The sequence below is a fragment of the Oratosquilla oratoria genome, chromosome 40 (genome assembly GCF_046742065.1).
Source record: "Oratosquilla oratoria isolate Oo_2021 chromosome 40, ASM4674206v1, whole genome shotgun sequence".
NCBI classification, from domain to species: domain Eukaryota; kingdom Metazoa; phylum Arthropoda; class Malacostraca; order Stomatopoda; family Squillidae; genus Oratosquilla; species Oratosquilla oratoria.
Window position 1 is genome coordinate 16,375,460 of NC_134816.1, and position 19,645 is coordinate 16,395,104.

The following is a 19,645-nucleotide window of genomic DNA, read 5'->3' on the forward strand; positions in this document are numbered from 1 at the left end:
ATTTTTAAAACATTCGGAAATCCCATTTAATAAAAGCCCCTTTAAGGCAGGTTTTATTGAATGGGATTTCCGAAATGAAATACAGTTATCCAAGTACCTGGAGTGATAGGGTATCAGAATATGTATGGTTATGGGGGTCTATCTCTAAAACCCTAGGAGGAGTTCGTGTACGAACAAACAAATGAACAATCAGACAAACACAGGCTACTACTTTATTATAACATACACACACACACACACACACACACACATATATATATATATATATATATATATATATATATATATATATATATATATATTATATATATATATGGGAGGGTCTTGGTTGAGGGGATTAGGAGGGGAGCAGAGGGGGTGATTAGTGGGGAGCGGTGTGGTTTTGGGACAGGTAGGGGTTGTGTAGATCGGATTTTTGTGGTGAGACAGATATGTAAGAAAGCTATAGGAAAAGGTAAGGATGTTTTTTTTTATGAATCTGGAAAAGGCTTACAACAGAGTAGACAGGAAGGCACTGTGGGAAGTACTGCAGATATATGGCATAGGAGGAAAGCTGTTAAGAGCAGTCACGAGCTTTTACGAGAGCAGTTGAGCTTGTGTTAGGATTAGAAATGGAAAGAGTGAATGGTTTGAGGTAAAGGTGGGACTTCGTCAGGGATGTGTTATGTCACTCTGGCTGTTCAATCTATACATGGATGGGGTGGTGCGAGAGGTGAAACCAAGGGTAGTGGGTCAGGAATTGGAGATGGCTAAAGAAAATGGAGAAAAGTGGGAAATAAGCCAGTTGTTGTTTGCTGACAACACTGCACTTGTAGCAGGATCAGAGGAGGGATTGAGGAAGTTAGTGACAGAGTTTGAGAAGGTGTGTGAAAGAAGGAAGCTGAAGATAAATGTGGGTAAAAGTAAGGTGATGAGATGTACAAGGGGAGAGAGTGACAGCAGGTTGGAAGTGAGCATAAAGGGTGAGAGACTGGAGGAAGTGGATAGTTTTAGATACTTGGGTGCGAATGTCGCAGGAAAGGGAGTAGTGGGGGTGGAGGTAGAATGTAGATTGAGAGAAGCGAGTAAATGCCTTGGTGGATTAAAGAGTGTAATTAGAAATAGAAATCTGAGAATGGATGCTAAGAGGAGGTTATACGAAGGAGTGATTGTGCCAACAGCACTGTATGGGGCAGAAACATGGAACATGTGAGAAGAAGAGAGAAGGAGTTTGAATGTGTTTGAGATGAAATGTCTGAGAAGTATGATAGGGGTTACTAGGCTGGATAGAGTGAGAAATGAGGAGGTGAGGAGGAGAACAGGGGTGGAAAGGAAGCTGGGAGATAGGGTTGATGAAAGAGTATTAGGATGGTTTGGACACATAGAAAAAATGAGTGGAGAAAGACTAGTAAAAGAGGTGTGGAAGGCAGAGGTGGAAGGAGTGAATATGAGGGGGCGACCTAGGATGAGATGGATGGATGGGTGAAAGGGGCTTTACAAAAGAGAGGAATGTCTGTTGAGGAAAGACGGAAGAGAACAGAAGATAGGGGTGAATGGAGAAGGGTTGTGTATGGATGATGCTGTGATACATGAGGTGGAGTGGGTGGGGGATGGGGGGTGAGGAAGTATGTATGAGAAAAAAATTGACGCAGCCCGAAGGGATTTCTCCCCGTCTTCTCCTTTTCTGCATGAGGGGACGGAGTGGGGGGGGGGTCGCCGAATTTATGAAGCGGCCTTGCTGTGGATGTGATGTGTCTTACGACACTGCTTCTGACCCAGGGCAGTGGACAGGATGCAGGAATGACCCGTCATCCAGGAGGTGCCAAGATAAGAGGGAGGGAGGAGGGTGGAGGGGAGTGGAATATATAGGGAATGGAATGGGTGAGAGTGCTTTCTATGCCTTTATCATTTTGGCTCCCCCCCCCCCTTGTAAGGGTGAAAAAATCTCTGGTATATGTATGTATATATATATATATATATATATATATATATATATATATATATATATATGTGTGTGTGTGTGTACACATATATATATATGTATATATATATATACATATATATACACACACACACATATATATATATATATTTGTGTGTGGTGGCCATACCACTGAGTCATAGTCCAATCTAGGACGAATCAGGTTTTCGATCATCTTCATCGTGTCTGTCCATGTAGTGGAATATTGCTTTGATGGTCTTCAACAGAGTATGAATATCTCCAGTGATTATTTTAATGCGTGTTTCTGGTGACGATCTTTTTATTATTATAACTTCCAATTCTTTTTTTTTTCTTCTCTAGCGTTGATAATTAAATCACTACCCGTACTATAGAGTAGTGAAGACCTTTTCACACTTATAACTACTTCCACTATATTACATTTCTTCACATAGGAGTTAATTTCTCACTCCCGGATCCACTCGGATACCCTGGCAAGATCACGTAGCAACCTACAATCCTCAGTGTTCCTTACCTCCTCCTGATCTTTGTACCCATCATATCATTAACTTAATACCAAGGACATCATTGGTCCTAACACTGATCCCTGTGTTGTTAACTTCCCACCATCCCCACATCCTTCACCACTGATCTCACTGATCCGTTCTTCAGAAAGTCTTTAATCTATTCCAGCAAATTTCCTTTAAGACATCCTATATGTTCCAATGCCTGTGATTATTCTTTATGAGGTACCTTATAAAAAGTTTTTTTTTCTCTCGGAATACAATGGTTACTCTTGAAAAAAGTAAATAAAGAGGAAACACATAATCTTTGTTTCCTGAAACCGAATAGGTTTTCCACTAAGATTTTTTTCTTCCAAATACTTACACCATCTATCTTTCATATATTCTAGTTACCACACTGTTCAAAGAAGCTGGTCTATAATTTAGAGTAATTAGTCTCCACCTTCATAAATTGGTATGATATTACCCAGTTTCCAATCATTTGGAACTTTTCCTTCTCTAAGTGACGAAAAAAAAGATCGTGTATCTTGTCCAATAGTTGTTCCCAATATTCTTTGAGTATTCAGGTAGAGATCACCTCAAGCCCTGTGGCTTTGCTTACATCCAGAGCCTCTTTTTTTTTTTTTTTTTTTTTTTTTTTTTTTTTTTTTTTTTTTTTTTTTTTTTTTTTTTTTTTTTTTTTTTTTTTTTTTTTTTTTTTTTTTTTTGTAACTTCACTTATATGTCGTATAACGCCCGCCATCAGAATAACTCTCCTTACTAAATACGGAGTGGTGGAGCCTGCTGATCAATGTTTTTTCTTGACTTCGGGATCTTCATACATAGTTCCACTTACTCTCAACTTAGGAAAACCTTCCCTGTGCTTCAATTTATGATTAAGAAGTAGATAGAACACTTTTCGGTCGTCCTTACAATTGTCAATTTACTTTTTCTAAAAAATCCTTTTGTTGCAAGAAATGCCTGTAGATTGTCATTGATTCATTCTATACTAGCTTGCACACGTGCACGCGCATGCATTAGCTAAACGACGTCAGATCTTGGTGGTATCAGCAAGCTTCAAGTTGGTTTGACCTGAGGTTCAACCGCCGAAAACTCCTGCATTCTCAACCGGCAGATTCAACCATATAAATTATATTAGTTATCATAATTCATCACTTCTTGTATATACAAATTCATATAAAGTAAATACTGAGTGTCCATACTCAGTCCCCCTATCGTATATAAATGTAAATAAACAGACATGTTACAATAACAAGTGTAAAAATATATTGTTGGCAACCGCCACAATTTGAATTCTAAGTGTAAAATATATTATTGGTAACCGCCGCCATTTGAATTCTAAATGTAAAATATATTGTTGGTAACCGCCACCATTTTCTTCATCACCTCCTTGGTTAGAAACCCCAGTTACGGAGGCGACGCAATAAAGAGAAGTACCAAAAAATAATCTATCTCCAACGCCTCCAACCAATGTAGAACAACACAAGTACATTTTCTTCTCGTTTTTTTTTTTTTTTTTTTTGCATATTAATTCCTGGATCTCTTGTACTCTTTCCTTGATATAATATTTTCTCCCTTTTTCCAGCTACACCATTCCTTATCTCTTCCTTTTTGGAGAGGCACATCTTTGGTATAATTTATATTTTCCCCGACATTCTTTTCATTTCAAATCTGGTACGTACTTTCCATTTTTATGTTGCATACACTGTATTATTAAAAGTGTCTCATTCATACTGTGTGTATTTAGATTCTCGGAATTCTTTCCAATCCATTTCTCCTTAAAACATTCTCAGTCACATAAAGTTTGTTTTTCCAAAGTTATATCTTCCCTGCCTAAACCATTCATCTCTTGTTCTGGGTTTCCCACAATCAAATGGACTAGACACAACATTTCAGATTTCTTCCTCCCCATTTAATAAATTATCTCGAATCTAGCTGATTAGCCATCTGTATCAGTATATGCCATTTTCAGGCTCCTTTCATTGCCTTGCTCTTTTCCTTTACCAACATTTGCAGGTACCATTTCTTCAGCTTCTGGTCTATTATATAAGTAAAAAATAAACTGACCCTTCGCGTTTGGTGGTAAATCGGTAACACCGCCAACTACGGTGAAGAAGAAGAACTCGAAGAAGAAGAAGAACACGAAGAAATCGAAGAAGAAGAAGAGGAAGAAGAAGAAGAAGAAGAAGAAGAAGAAGAAGAAGAAGAAGAAGAACTCGAAGAAGAAGAACTCGAAGAACTCGAAGAAGAGGAAGAAGAAGAACTCGAAGAAGAAGAAGAAGAAGAAGAAGTAGAACTCGAAGAAGAAATCGAAAAACTGGAAGAAGAAGAACTCGAAGAACTCGAAGAACTCGAAAAAGAAGAACTCGAAGAACTCGAAAAAGAAGAACTCGAAGAACTCGAAAAAGAAGAACTCGAAGAACTCGAAAGAGAAGAACTCGAAGAAGAACTCGAAGAAGAAGAACTCGAAGAAGAAGGAGAACTCGAAGAAGAACTCGAAGAACTCGAAGAAGAACTCGAAGAACTCGAAGAACTCGAAGAAGAACTCGAAGAACTCGAAGAAGAACTCGAAGAAGAACTCGAAGAAGAACTCGAAGAAGAACTCGAAGAACTCGAAGAAGAACTCGAAGAACTCGATTTTGATATTTTGATATTTTATTTTCCAAAAAAGGGGCGTAGCCCAGGGCGCGCAGGGCACGCGCCTAAGGCGCAGCGCCGCAGGCCAAGGCCCCCGGCGTAGCCGGGCCGGCGCAGCCGGTGGGCTTGTCATTCTCTAATAAAATTATTTTCTCTCCGATTCGTACGTTCGCCGTTTCCTGCCCGTTTCATTGACTAAATTTCTAATTTTTGCCCTTTACTCCACAATAGTCTCTTCCTGTCCAAATACTTTAACTTGTGTGTATTTACCTAATTGTAGTATACACGAAAGGAACAACGCTTCTTGGGTCCCGTCTCCTACTCTCCAATTTATCATAGCTAGCCTCAAATTCATATACAGTTCCAACTTATTCTATATCCTTGATTTTCTATTATCATATTTAGGTTTAATAAGTATTGTTCCAGTTTGGCTTATATCTCCTAAACCATTCCAATTATTTATGCATCTATATGGAAACATGTATTTCTTCACATCCTTCAGATATGTAGTCGTTCTGAATTTCTTCTTATGACCTCTTAAATCCCTCCCATCCTTGTGAAAAGATTTCTTCTGTCATTGTAATCAATTACTTTTAGTGACCTCAATACTGTAATCATATCTCCTCTATCTCTTCTGTCGTTCAAAGTTGGCAGACCCGGTACTTTTAGTCTTCCCTCATATGGTTCATCTGTGTGTATGTGTGTGTGTGTGTGTGTGTGTGAGTGTGTGTGTGTGTGTGTGTGTGTGTGTGTGTGTGTGTGTGTGTGTGTGTGTGTGTGTGTGTGTGTGTGTGTGTGTGTGTGTGTGTGTTGTGTATGTGTGTGAGTGTGTGTATGTGTGTATGCGTGTCTGTGTGTGTGTGTTTGTGTGTGTGTGTGTGTGTGTGTGTGTGTGTGTGTGTGTGTGTGTGTGTGTGTGTGTGTGTGTGTGTGTGTGTGTGTGTGTGTGTGTGTGTGTGTGTGTGTGTGTGTGTGTGTGTGTGTGTGTGTGTGTGTGTGTGTGTGTGTGTGTGTGTGTGTGTGTGTGTGTGTGTGTGTATCGATTTACCTAGTTGTATTTACCTAGTTGTATCTTACGGGAAGGGGAGCTACGTTCGTGGTGTCCCGCTTTTGTATCTCGCAGTCTCTAGTTAGCTCTTGAATTCGTGTATGGTTTTTGCACACACCACTGTTTCGTCCAGTTTGTTCCAAGAGTCCACCACTCTGCGGAAAACTTTTTTTTTCAGATCTCTTCTATACCTATAATTTTTTCCATGTCCTCTTGTGTTTTCCCTTGTCCCAATTTAGTAAGTAACTCTCTATCAAATAATTCCGTGCCTTTCATGATTCTGTAGATGGTCAGTAGGTCGCCTCTTTCTTCTTCTTTTTTCCAAAGTCGGCAATTTCAATTTAGCCAGTCTCTCTTCATATGACAAGTTTGAAAGTGCTGGGGCCATTTTCGTGGTTGCTCTCTGGATTCTTTCAATTTTCTTTACATTCTTTTTGGTACTGGGTGACCATAATGTCGCAGCATACTCCAATCTAGGCCTTATTAATGTGTCTGATATTTTTTTTTAATAATTTCTTCGTCGAAATAGGTAAACGCCACTTTTATTAAAGAAGGGAGTTGTAGGATTCTCCAACAATTTTGTTTGTTTGTTTATCAGAGGACAAATGGTTTGAGATAATTACTCCCAGGTTTTTTTTTTTTCAGATCCCACTTTCTTCACTTCATTTGATCTAATTGTATATTGTCCTGATATTTTTCCAAACTCCATTATGCTACATTTCTTAACGTTAAAATCTATTTCCCACTTCTGACTCCATTTCCAAACCTTGTTTAGGTTTCTCTGTAATGATTCACAGTCCGTTTCGTTTTTCACTTTCCTCAATAATTTAGCATCGTCCAATTGTATATTGTCCTGATATTTTTTTTTCTAAACTCCATCCATTATGCTACATTTCTTAATGTTAAAGTCTACTTCTCACTTCTGACTCCATTCCCAAACCTTGTTTAGGTCTCTTTGTAGTGATTCACAGTCCGTTTCGGTTTTCACTTTCCTCAATAATTTAGCATCGTCTGCAAAGAAGCTCGTGTAAGATTCCACATCTTCATCCATGTCATTCACATAAATAGCGAACATTATTGGAGCCAATACAGATCACTGTGGAACTCCACTAATCACCTCCTCCCAACCTGAACATTTTTCTCTGAGCACTACTCCCATTTTTCTACCATGCAGGAAATCCTCTACCCAGTTTAGTAGGTTACATTGTATCCCTCCTATGTTTTCCAATTTTTTAAAATAATTTTTTGTGTGGTACTTTGTCGAAGGCTTTTTTGTAAGTCTAGGAAAGCACAATCAGCCCATCCATCCCTTTTTTGTAGTATATCTATTAGTCTTGAGTAGAAACAGATCAAATTTGTAGCACATGATCTTCCGTGTCTAAATCCAAATTGTCTCGGGTTTATTATATTGTTTTTTCCAGGTGTTTTACCCATCTATTCTTGATAGTTTTCTCACAGCTACAGTGCTTGTTATGGAGATCGGTCTGTAATTAGTTGGTGCTTCCTTGTTTCCTCCTTTATATATTGGTACAATGCTGGCATTTTTCCAGTCCTTTGGTATTTTTCCTGCTTTGAGTGAGCAACATATTGTGTTGTACATTTTGTCCATTAGTTCTTCTTTGCATTCTTTTAGAATCCAGTTTGTAATTCCGTCTGGGCCATGCGATTTCCTCACGTCAAAGTTCGCTAATTGCTCCATTATTTCTTTTTGTGTTATTACTATTTCCCTCATGAGGGGGAGATCGCACTTCACTTCCTTCGTCCCAATGCTGTACTTTTTCTCTAGTGAAAACCGACTAAAACTAATTGTTCATGACTTCAGCCATTTCTAGATCTTCTGTGTATTTTGTATTTCCTTGGCATATTTTCACCGTTTCCTGTTTATTTTTAAGTTTACCATTCACATATCTATAGAATAGTTTGGATCGATATTTACATTTTTCTATTATGTCTTTTTCGTAGTTTTCTCTCTCTCTTTCTCTCTCTCTCTCTCTCTCTCTCTCTCTCTCTATCTATCTATCTATCTATCTATCTATCTATCTATCTCTCTCTCTCTCTCTCTCTCTGCTCTCTTTTACATATTAACTTCTATAGTTGATATATATTTATCATTTTCCTTTTTTTTTTATATATATATCTTTTCTCCATCTTTTCCAAGTTTTGTCTCTTCTATCTTTTGCCTCACTGCATCCTCTGTTGAACATATAATGTGAACCTTCTCTTGTTTCTGTCTTGGTACATATTCACTCCTTCATTATAGATTTCCATCAAGATCGCCCATTTCTCTTCCATTTTTGTCTCTTCAATATAGAATTTTTCTAAGTTTCCCAAAGTCCGTTTTGTTTCTGTATTTTCAATTTCTCTCCATGTATATTTCTTCCTTTAGTTCAGCCTCTATTAGTATGTGGTCACTTTCCAATTGGTGTCATGTATTCAATTTTATCCACAATTTTCGGTTCTGTTGTAAATATTAAATCCAGTCTCGACGGTTCTTCATTACTTTTGTACCTGGTATTTTCATTGACCCATTGTGTCATTGTATGTTCCATGGTTATGTCCAGTAATACATTTCCCTATAGATCGTTTCCGCCCTTCACTGTCCTCTCCTCCCAACAGATTTCTTTGCAGTTAAAATCCCCCATATGTACCAGGTTACCCCCGTCCTTTAGTATCTCATTTAATGAATGTCTTGTATCATCTAACGTTTTTGAATGCTAGCTCTCTTTCCAAGAGTCCGTTTTTGGAAGCACATAAATCACTACAAACTCTCTACTTTTCATGTCACTGTCTTCAACTTTTATCATGATCATTTCCACACTGTTTTGGCCCCTAGTAACCTTCGTCACATTTAAGTTTTTCTTGGCCAAGAACATGATTCCTCCTCCACGTTTCTCGTTTCTGTTTTTAATCCAATAATTGTAAAACCCGTGTCCAACACTATTGGGTGGCATTGGACCCCTTAATTTCGTCAATACAATTCCTATCATAGGTAGTCATTTAGTTCATTCAATCCTGAGATTAATCCGTCAATGTTAATATAGGCCATTTTTTTCCTGTTGTCTTTTTTTTTTTTTTTTTTTTTTTTTTTTTTTTTTTTTTTTTTTTTTTTTTTTTTTTTTTTTTTTGCTTACTTTGATGTACCATTTGCTCAGCCTCATGTCTATGACCCTCCAATAGAACTCCTTGCTTTCAGTCTCTGTTCTCTTCGAGTTTTTTTTTTTTTTTCTTTCCTCAACACTCATTTCTCTTTTTATCCATATTCTGTTGTAATGTTCGCTCTTTGCCAATTTACTTTTTTTAATATATTTTTTTACTACCATTTGCGATCTAAGTTTTATCTTTAGGTGCCGATTTCTTTCCTTAGAATATTGTCCCATTCTATACACTTCTTCTATATCTTTCTCTACTTCCTGGTCACCATCTTGTATTTCTTTTAGAATTGATATTGATATTTCTTTTTTCTGTTTTTTCTCCCATGTACCTCACCAGACCATGTTTTTCCTTTAGTCCCTAAACCACAATACAATTTTTCCTATCCACTGTATCTGTAACCCAATTTGCATTTTCTTTGATTACTTGAATGATTGTATCTTTTGCACTTTCCTGCATCTGTTGTTGTACAATTTCTTTAAAAGCAATTTCTTCGTATTATCTGCTTTCATTCCATTTCTTAATATTTTGCAAATTTTCCTCATCTAGCTTTTCTTCAATTCTTTCAGACTTTGCCTGTATTTTTTTTTATTTCACTCTTTTTCTAAGTTCTCACTATTAGTAGTATAATTAATTTTCATCTTCTCATTTTCACGTTTAACTTCCATTAATCTTTCAATCCCTTAAGCTCCTTTTTTAGTTCAGAATTTGTTTTCTTCAGATCAGATATCTCATTGTTAGCTTGGGTTAAACATTCCGCTAATTCTACAATCTCCTTCCTTAGTTCTATGAATTCGTTCTCCCACCATTTTCTATTATTACTCATCTCCCTTTCCATGTCTAAGATTCGACTCAAATTTCTTCTTTCGTACTTACCAAAACCAGAAAAAGTCTTCATTATACAGTCGGAATCTTCCTGGCGATTCAAAGCCTCTGTTTACATTAGACCTCGGCGTGGCACCCCTAGATGGCTCTGCTTTTGAGTCGACATTCGGCTCAAAATCATCGTTTTTATTTTCTTGCATTTTCTCTCATTAAATCAATTTAACACTGCAGAGAAATAATTTTGGGTAACCACAATTGCTCCCCCTCCAATTCAATACATACCAGCCCTATTGTTTTCCTTTGGACTATTGAAATTTTTCGTCTTATTCGGCAGACTTCGAAGCTCAAGTTGATAGGTGTTGACAGCTCGGAAGCTCGTGTGTGTGATTCACCACCATGGTCTTGGACCGCGTGTTGGACTCGTGATCGACAACTATTTCCCTCCCGAAAGAGAGCTCAGAGCTCATATATGACCGATCTATGGGTAACGACTCGAAGCGCAGCGATACTGAAATTATTTCGGCCCTGGGCGGGATTCAAATCCGGACTGCCGTAGTGGCAGCCGGGAACTCTACCAACTGCTCCACGAGGTGTATTTACCTAGTTGTATTTACCTAGTTGTATTTTACGGGAAGGGGAGCTATGCTCGTGGGGTCCAGTCTTCATATCTCATTTTATCTAAACTATTTTTAAATTCATGTATTGTTTTTGCACACACCACTTTCTCATCTAACTTGTTCCAACTGTCTATTACTCTGTGAGGAAAGCTGTTCTTTTTCAAATCTCTTCTATAGCTGTCTTTTTTTATTTTCTTTCCGTGTCCTCTTGTATTTCTGTCATCCCATTTTATCAGATTCTCTCTATCAGTAATTTCTATGCCTTTCATGATTCTGTAAATAGCTATCAAATCTCCTCTCTCTCTTCTTTGCTCTAGTGTCTGTAGTTCAAGTTTTTCTAGTCTCTCTTCATATGATAGTTTTGAGAGTGCTGGTGCCAATTTTGTAATTGCTCTTTGTATTCTTTCAAGTTTTTTTATACATTTTTTTGTACTTGGTGACCATATCGTTGCTGCATATTCCAATCTTGGTCTTATCAGGGTGATTAGGATTTTCTTCACCATTTCTTCATCCAGGTATGTAAATGCAACTTTGATTGTTCTTATTAAATTATAAGTTTCTCCAAAAATCTTATTTATATGTTTCTCAGGTGACATATTATTCATAACAATGACTCCCAGGTCCTTCTCATTTTCTACTTTTTTTATTCCTTCTTCTCCCAATTTATATGCTCCTGTTATTCTGTTTTTGCTTTTTCCAAATTCCATTATACTACACTTTTTTGTATTGAACTCCATCTCCCACTTCCTACTCCATTCTTGTACTTTTATTTAGATCTCTCTGTAGTGATTCACAATCTTCTTCAGTTTTCACTCTTTTCAGTAGTTTTGCATCATCTGCAAAGAAGCTCATATAGCTTTCAATTCCTTCATCCATATCATTAATATATATAGCAAACATTATTGGGGCCAGAACTGTTCCCTGCGGAACACCGCTTATTACTTTATCCCATTTTGAGTGCTGGTTTCTTATCACTACTCTCATTTTTCTTTCTTGCAAAAAGTCCTCCATCCAATCTAGTAGTTTGCCCTGTATTCCTCCTTCAGTTTCTAATTTCTTAAGCAACTTCTTATGTGGTACTTTGTCAAAAGCTTTCTTTAGATCTAAAAATGCACAGTCCGCCCATCCATCTCTTTCTTGTATTATATCTATTAGCCTTGAATAGAAACATATTAAATTGGTGACGCATGATCGTCCTTGTCTGAATCCAAATTGCCTTGGATTTAACACTTTGTTTTTTTCTAAATATTTTACCCATCTACTTTTGATAATTTTTTTCACAAATTTTTGCTATTGTACTTGTTAGACTGGTCTATAGTTGGTAGGTTCTTCTTTATTTCCTCCTTTATATATAGGTACTATATTTGCTTTTTTCCAATCTTCTGGAACTTTTCCTTCTTTTAAGGAACTGCTTATTATGCTATGTATTTTGTCTGCCAGTTCATTCCTGCATTCTTTCAGAATCCAGTTTGCTATTTCATCTGGCCCATGCGATTTTCTGACATCAAAATTACCCAAGTGTGTCAATATTTCATTCTTTGTTACTTCTATTTATTCCATAGGGGGGACTTTTTCTTTCCACTCAATCTCTTCAGGTTGTATATTTTCCCTTGTAAACACTGATTTAAAATGTTTGTTCATAATTTCTGCCATTTCCATTTCCTCAGTGTATTCAACTCCTCCTTGTCTTAATTTCTCCAAGTCTTGTTTGTTTTTCAGTTTATTGTTTACAAATCTGTAGAATAGTTTTGGTTGATCTTTACACTTTTCTATGATATCTTTTTCATATTTTCTTTTTTCCTCTCTGCACTTTTGTACATATTCATTTCTATAACCAGTATATATTTTCCATTTTTCAGGTCTTCTGTCTTTTTTCCATCTGGTCCAGGCTTTGTCTCTTTTGTCTTTTAACTCCCTACAACTTTTGTTGTACCAGCATTTTACATATTCTTTTTCTTGTTTTTGTCTTGGGACATACTTTTCCACTCCTTTTTTGTAAATTTTTGTCAAAATATTCCATTTCTCTTCCACTGATGTTTCTTCTTTGTATATTTCTTCCCAGTTTTCTTGTTGGAAGAATTCTCTAATTTTATCAAAGTTTGTTTTTTCATACATCATTCTTCCTTTTCTATATTGTTCATTTCTTTTCATATATTTTTCTTCATTAAGTTCCAGTTCAATCAATATGTGGTCACTTTTACTTATTGGTGTTTTATATTCAATTTTGTCCACTATTCTAGGTTCGGATGTAATTACTAGGTCTAGTCTCGATGGTTCTTCTTCATTTCTATACCTAGTGTTCTCCTGTATCCATTGTGTCATTGTATGGTCAGTAACCATCTCAAGTAGAGCGTTTTCCCATGAGCCGTCTCCACCCTTTACTGTCATTTCTTCCCAGCAGATTTCTTTGCAATTAAAGTCGCCCATCATAACTAATTTTCCTCCCTCTTCCATTATCTTGTATAATGTTATCTTTGTGTCCTCTAACACACTTTTATGTTCACTCTCTTCCCATGAGGCTGTTTTCGGGGGCACATAATTTATCACAAACTTTCTGCTCTTCTTATCTCTGTCTTCTACTTCCATCATTATCATCTCTACTGTATTCTTTCCATATGTGACACACTTCACGTTTATATCCTTCTTAGTCAGGAACATAACTCCACCCCCTTCCTTTTTCACTCTGTTTCTAATCCAATAATTATATGCATCATGTCCTACACTGTTGGGTGGTAGTGGACCTTTTAATTTTGTTTCTACAATTCCCATTATGTCTGGTTCTTTTTCTTTCAAATAATCATTCAGCTCATTCAATCCTGTTATTAATCCATCTATATTTGTGTAAGACACTCTTAGTTTTCTGTCACTTCCATTGTGTTCTCTGTTTCCCTTTTGTTTTTCTCTTGTATGTCGACTTTCTTTAGTTTCATATTCACTACTCTCCAATAGAATCTCTCTTTTTCTGACTCCGTTCTTATCTCGTTTTTTTCCTTTGCTTCAAGTCTTTTCTGTTTTTCTTCCTCTCTTTCCTCTTTATTCATTTCCCTTTTTATCCATACCTTTTTATATTGTTCACTTGTTGCTAGTTTCCCTGTTTTGGATAAGATATTCTCAGCCGTAGTTTGTGACCTGAATTTAATCTTAATTGGTCTGGTCTTATCTGTACTATATTTCCCAAGTCTGAATTTCTCTTCGAGTTGTTTCATTATTTCTGGTTCATCTTCCTGAACTAATTCTAGTAAATTTCTTACTTTTTCATTTTCCTCTTTGATTCTTGTGGTTCTATCTGGGTTATGTTTCTCTTCCATTCCTAATATAATTATATATTTCTTTCTGTCTGCTAAGTCTCTTACTATATTCTCCTTCTGTCTCATCACTTTAATAACTGAGTTTTCAGTTTGTTCATTCATTTGCTGTCTGATTATGTCAATGAATGCAACTTTGCTATTTTCTTGAATTTTTTTCCAACCCTCCTTGTTCTCCTTATTATTCTCCTTTAAGACTTTATTCTCATATTTTACTTCTTTTAACTGTTTTTTTAATTCTTCAATTTCCTTAGTTAAGTTTTTGTTCGCCTTCTCTAGTTCTTCCAATTTTTCAACTCTCCGTATAATGTTGTTTACATGACCGAACCTACGCTCCAAGTCCTCGATCATCTTATCGACCTTCTCTTCTAGTCCCCCCCACCCTCTTTAAATCCCTGGAAAATATTCTCATCACTTTCTACTGTATTGCTCTTATCTATACTTCTAATCTTTACATTTTTATTAGACATTTCATCGTCGCTCAGCTGGTCGGGGGGTCGTTTGTTTACCTTTCGCCTGTCTGCCTGGGCCAAGTCCTCTCCTTCCTCATTTCCTTCCATTTCCCTCAGCAATCCCTCCCCTTCTCCTCTTTCCCTACTTTCCCACTACCCCACGAGCAATTTCCCCCCACCCTGTAAATACAATAGGCACTTCTCTTTGCGTTGGGATCCACGAAACTTCAATTTTCTTCAGAACGTCTTCTAAGCCGTCCGTTCGTTGAAGTGTGTGTGTGTGTGTGTGTGTGTGTGTGTGTGTGTGTGTGTGTGTGTGTGTGTGTGTGTGTGTGTGTGTGTGTGTGTGTGTGTGTGTGTGTGTGTAGGTACCTGTTGACTTTGTCAAATATATCATCTGATGATAATGTCTCTCAGTTCATAACTACAATGGCATACAAGATCACTGGTTCAACTTTTTCGCTTGTGTTACAAGACATTTGCATATAGACTTTGAAAACATCATAACCATCAAATTGTGAGGTTTTTAATTTGAAATATATATTATATATATATATATATATATATATATATATATATATATATATATTCTTGACCTTTACGAAATTTCTACCTATTACAAGATAAACAAATCATTCAAACAGAATGTGAATATAGATAACTAGATAAGTAAATGTAGATAAATGAATAAATGAACAAACAAATCAGTAAAGTAAATAAATAAACTAAAACAAACAGATGAACATAAGATTCCATTATAATGCTTATATGTCAACCTTATTAAAATAAACGACGAAAAAAAAAACGTTGACCGTCAACTAAGGCTACAATAGGAAAGGTGAACCCAAGTCTTAAATTCTAAATTGTAAATCTTGGGCGAGCCGACAGCCAGGCCGTTAATAAACATAAAAGAATTTAAATATTTCCCAAAGTTTCCCTTTCCCGACTTAGATAACTTCCGATGAAAATCCATGTGAACAAGTTGTATAGACACGGTAAAGGAAACATGGACTGGAGGTGAAGCTTTATTCCTGACGTTTGAGAAAGTCGTTAGACGAAACGGCAGGAATAAAGCTTCACCTCCAGTCCATGTTTCCTTTACCGTGTCTATACATTAGATAACTTCCGCAGGATGCTTCGGCCTTGGACGCTTCTGTCTCAGGACATGGTCGACCCAGGGCCTTTCGGCCTCACTCATAAATAACAGGGCCAGATGCTTACATTGGGCCCTACTCCAAGCAGAGTTTTGGCCTCCTCCCCTTAAATAAATTATAGAGGATCTGAACAATATGATGTTTTATTGAAGCATCAGAATGCATTGATGATACAAAATATATACTTGTACAGATTTCTGGGATTCCCATAAATCATAATGTGGGTGAGTGCTCAATTACGGGTCGGGTCTATCAGGTTTGAGGGCCCCTCAGTGCTTGGGACCCTACACCATGGGGATAGAATTCTATTTTTGCAACTAATATCGTTCGGCTGAGGGTTACTCTCCACTCCAGCATGACTCTTATCTTCTCTAACAAATAAAAACATGTGAACAGAGCTTTTAATCAGTTCAATTACTCTAAAAGTCGTTAGCAGCACTTCCCGCCACCCCTGAAGCCGTTGATGACTACGAAGTGGACGAAAATAAAGATGCGGAATGTGAAAGGGAAAACCCGATGTACACTGCTTACGAAAAAATGTCGCCAGAAGAGAAAGAGGTAAGGTTAAGCCACATCCTAATATATATGACCAAATCCCGAAGGGCCATACATATTTCAATCAATTACAACTGGACATCAATTAAAAATGTAATTAGTTTTTATTTGTTCTACCTTCCTCAGAGCAATCTTGAATCTTGAAATAGATTCAAGATATCTGAGGAAGTTTCCACTCTTGTCTCGCCATGGATAGGACCACTTTCACATTTTCAAACAATTAAATCAAAGACTGTTCATTAGAAAAATATAATAATAAGAAATAGATAAAAATGGCTCCGTCCAACAAACTGACGTGTCGTTCGGTGATTGGACTGGATTATATTCAAAGCAGAGGCAAAAAAGTCATCTTCCAGTATCATTACTGATTTTGATATGAAGATATTTCGGCCAAGGTCGGGAACAGGTGTGGGGAAATTCCGACATTACCTGATAATGAACAGAGCGTAAATGAAGTCCAGAGCCAGCTAACCTAGGGATCCTGGAAAAACTTTAGTTTTTGGACATTTTCATACAATCCCAACTGAGCTTGCTTAACCTTTACTCGTCTACATAAAGTACATGTAACAATGAAAAAGGGTCCGATCATTCCAAAATTAATCAATTTAATAGTTTCTATATTCGTTCGTTCTTTGAATATATAAAATGATAATAATATAAGGGTCCCTAACAGCTGGTGGAAGGAGGGAGATCCTACTTTATTTGCTCATAGATTGGGGTAACCCTGTTTCCATCCAACATATTTATTGTTCTCTCCCTTTTATTTTATTTTATTATTATTATTTTTTTTCTGTAGAAGGCTGACGAGCAACTGAAGGCCCGAGATCGAATCATGTCTGCTGCTGCTGGTCTTGCTGCAGCTGCTGAAGAAATGTCAGCAGCCGCAGTTTCTCTAAAAAAGGATGACCAAATAATACCACCTCAGAGGACAGAAGTTTACATAGAGCTTGCAGGCAAAGAGACCGATGACAGTCAGCCTTCTGGTACAGAAAATGCTGATAAAGACTGCAGATCAAGTCTTCAGTCTCTAGAGGATGTAGCTGAAACTACTGAGGAGCAAGAGCCATCTGATGATCCTTTGGGTTTGATGAAAGCTTTCGATATTGGATCAGCAAAGTCAAAGAGCAATGCCGAAGAAAATCTGCTTCCTGGGCTAGGTGATGATGAAACTCTTCTCACTGACATCGGAGGACATGGGGATATCGGAGACACATTTGAAGATATCACTTCTTTTCCGGAGCCACTAACTGATGCGAAACTGGAAGCCATTTCAGAAACTCTCGAGGAGGCGGAGGAAAAACCTTTCGAAGTTCCCTCTCAGGTTGAGCCCTCATCAAACTATTCCTCTTCTTCAGACTCTGATGAGGACCTAAATATGTCCAGTATGGGAGGGATTGAACCCCATGAGTTTGGATTCAATTAGTTCACTAATAAGGTCTCATACAAATCGACAAGGGTATTTAAGCGGAAGTCAACTAATCCATATTGATTTCTGCAACCTCTTTTATCATTTACTCTCTCTGGAACACTGTTTCTCTAACACTCAACCTCCTCTTTCCCTCTCTGGGACTCAGGAACCACTGAAAGGTATCACGCCTGCTTAGGGGTGGTCCTATGAGATGAGCATCGGAGAGGTATCCACATTAATATGTGAGGGCACAAACAACCATTTCTAGTTACTGTGGTACTGTGAGTGAAACACGAGGCAAGTTATATTGTAATTGCACCTCTCCTAAGTACTGCATCACCATAGTTGTATTATTCTACAAAGAACAGTTTCAGAGTAAAGCATAAGGAAACTAGTGAAATAAGACATTACATAAAATAAAAAAAAGTCCACAAGTGATTTCGATGTCTTCGCTAAATAGGTTAATGCATATTGTTGACATCCTATATACATTTTTGACAAACACTATATTACTCAATCTTGTTGCCCATTATCTCCCTTCCCATAAGAATTTAATTATCCTTTTCCGAAAGTACTTGTATATATTTTTCTTATTTTCACTGCCTTGATTTCAGTTTTTATGCGCTACCACAATATCATTGACAACATAATATTTTCCGTAGAACTGCTTTTAAGACTTCTTAAAATATATTAATTCTAGAGTGTGTTTTATTTCCAACTATTTCATGATTATTAGTGACTGCTTCGGTTTAACAACCCAAATTCCTCCTCTCGGAGAGGGCTAAGATGGTGCTTCTTTACAGGATAGTTTTTGAAACGTGATTTAACGTAGTTTGCTTTTACTACAAACTCCCTTAGCCAGAAAACTTCGCTCCGCCTCAGTCCAATCTCGTGCCCAAGCAATGGCGCTTTAAACCGCTCAGTCAGCGAGCATCGCTATTCATCTACCTATATAATTTCGGTGCGACTATAGCGTGAGGTCTTCTACCGCCATATGTCGCCTTAGTACCCAGGTGCAGCCTGAGGTCCACCGCGTGACCAGCGTTCTTCCGAGACGCTCCCCGCACCTGTCCATTAAACATGTGCCCTGTCCAAATATATAAAAAACGTGACCTCTCCACGTGACCTGACCTGACCTAACCTAAGCTAACCTATTTGTGTCATTCTTAGAAGATGTACGAAGTGTGTATCGCTAGAATAAATGTGTGGAAATATATGATAACATGTTTATTTTTACACTTTTTCCTTTAATATGAATGTAATTAGAAATAGAAATATCTATCTAATCTATCCTAGGATATGTACAAAATATGTGTTTATCGCTAAACTAAATGTATGGAAATGGTAGACCTCACACTATAATGCTAACGGGAGGTAGACCTCACGCTTTAGTGTGGTATACCTCACGCTATAGTGTGGTAAACCTCACGCTATAGTGTGATAGACCTCACGCTATAGTGTGGTAAACCTCACGCTATAGTGTGGTAAACCTCACGCTATAGTGTGGTAAACCTCACGCTATAGTGTGGTAAACCTCACGCTATAGTGTGGTAAACCTCACGCTATAGTGTGGTAAACCTCACGCTATAGTGTGGTAAACCTCACGCTATAGTGTGATAGACCTCACGCTATAGTGTGATAGACCTCACGCTATAATGTGGTAGACCTCACGCTATATTGTGGTAGACCTCGCGCTATAGTGTGGTAGACCTCACTCTATAGTGTGGTAGACCTCACGCTATAGTGTGGTAGACCTAACGCTACAGTAGCGCCATAATTTCTATCTAGCGGGCATGACCCGTTCTCTTCCTGTGTATTTTTGGTATACAGTTCTGGACACTAGATGTTATTTGATACGTGTTTGTTATCTGCAAGGTTCCTATTTGTGCAGGTACTATCACCGACAGCTCACTAGCACTTATATACTTATGACAATATGGCGCTGTCACAGTAATATTAAGTTATTTGGAAATTCGTTAACAAAAGTGGACAGTGAAAAAGATCTCGGCGTAATTATCAGTAACGACCTCAAATCATCCAAGCAGTGTATTT

At 37.5% G+C, this 19,645-nt stretch overlaps 1 protein-coding gene across 2 annotated transcripts in view; it reads left to right on the forward strand.

Moving 5' to 3' along the window:
• Amnionless (amnion associated transmembrane protein) overlaps window positions 1–18,803 on the forward strand; it is a 99,690-nt gene extending 80,887 nt beyond the window's left edge. For both annotated transcript variants that reach the window (XM_076177134.1, XM_076177135.1), the window contains exons 9-10: window positions 16,057–16,188; window positions 16,982–18,803. In XM_076177134.1, coding sequence (XP_076033249.1) covers window positions 16,057–16,188; window positions 16,982–17,608 — 759 coding nt within the window. In that variant the 3' untranslated portion in view covers window positions 17,609–18,803. The remainder of the gene's footprint in view (window positions 1–16,056; window positions 16,189–16,981) is intronic.
• Window positions 18,804–19,645: the final 842 nt, after the last annotated feature.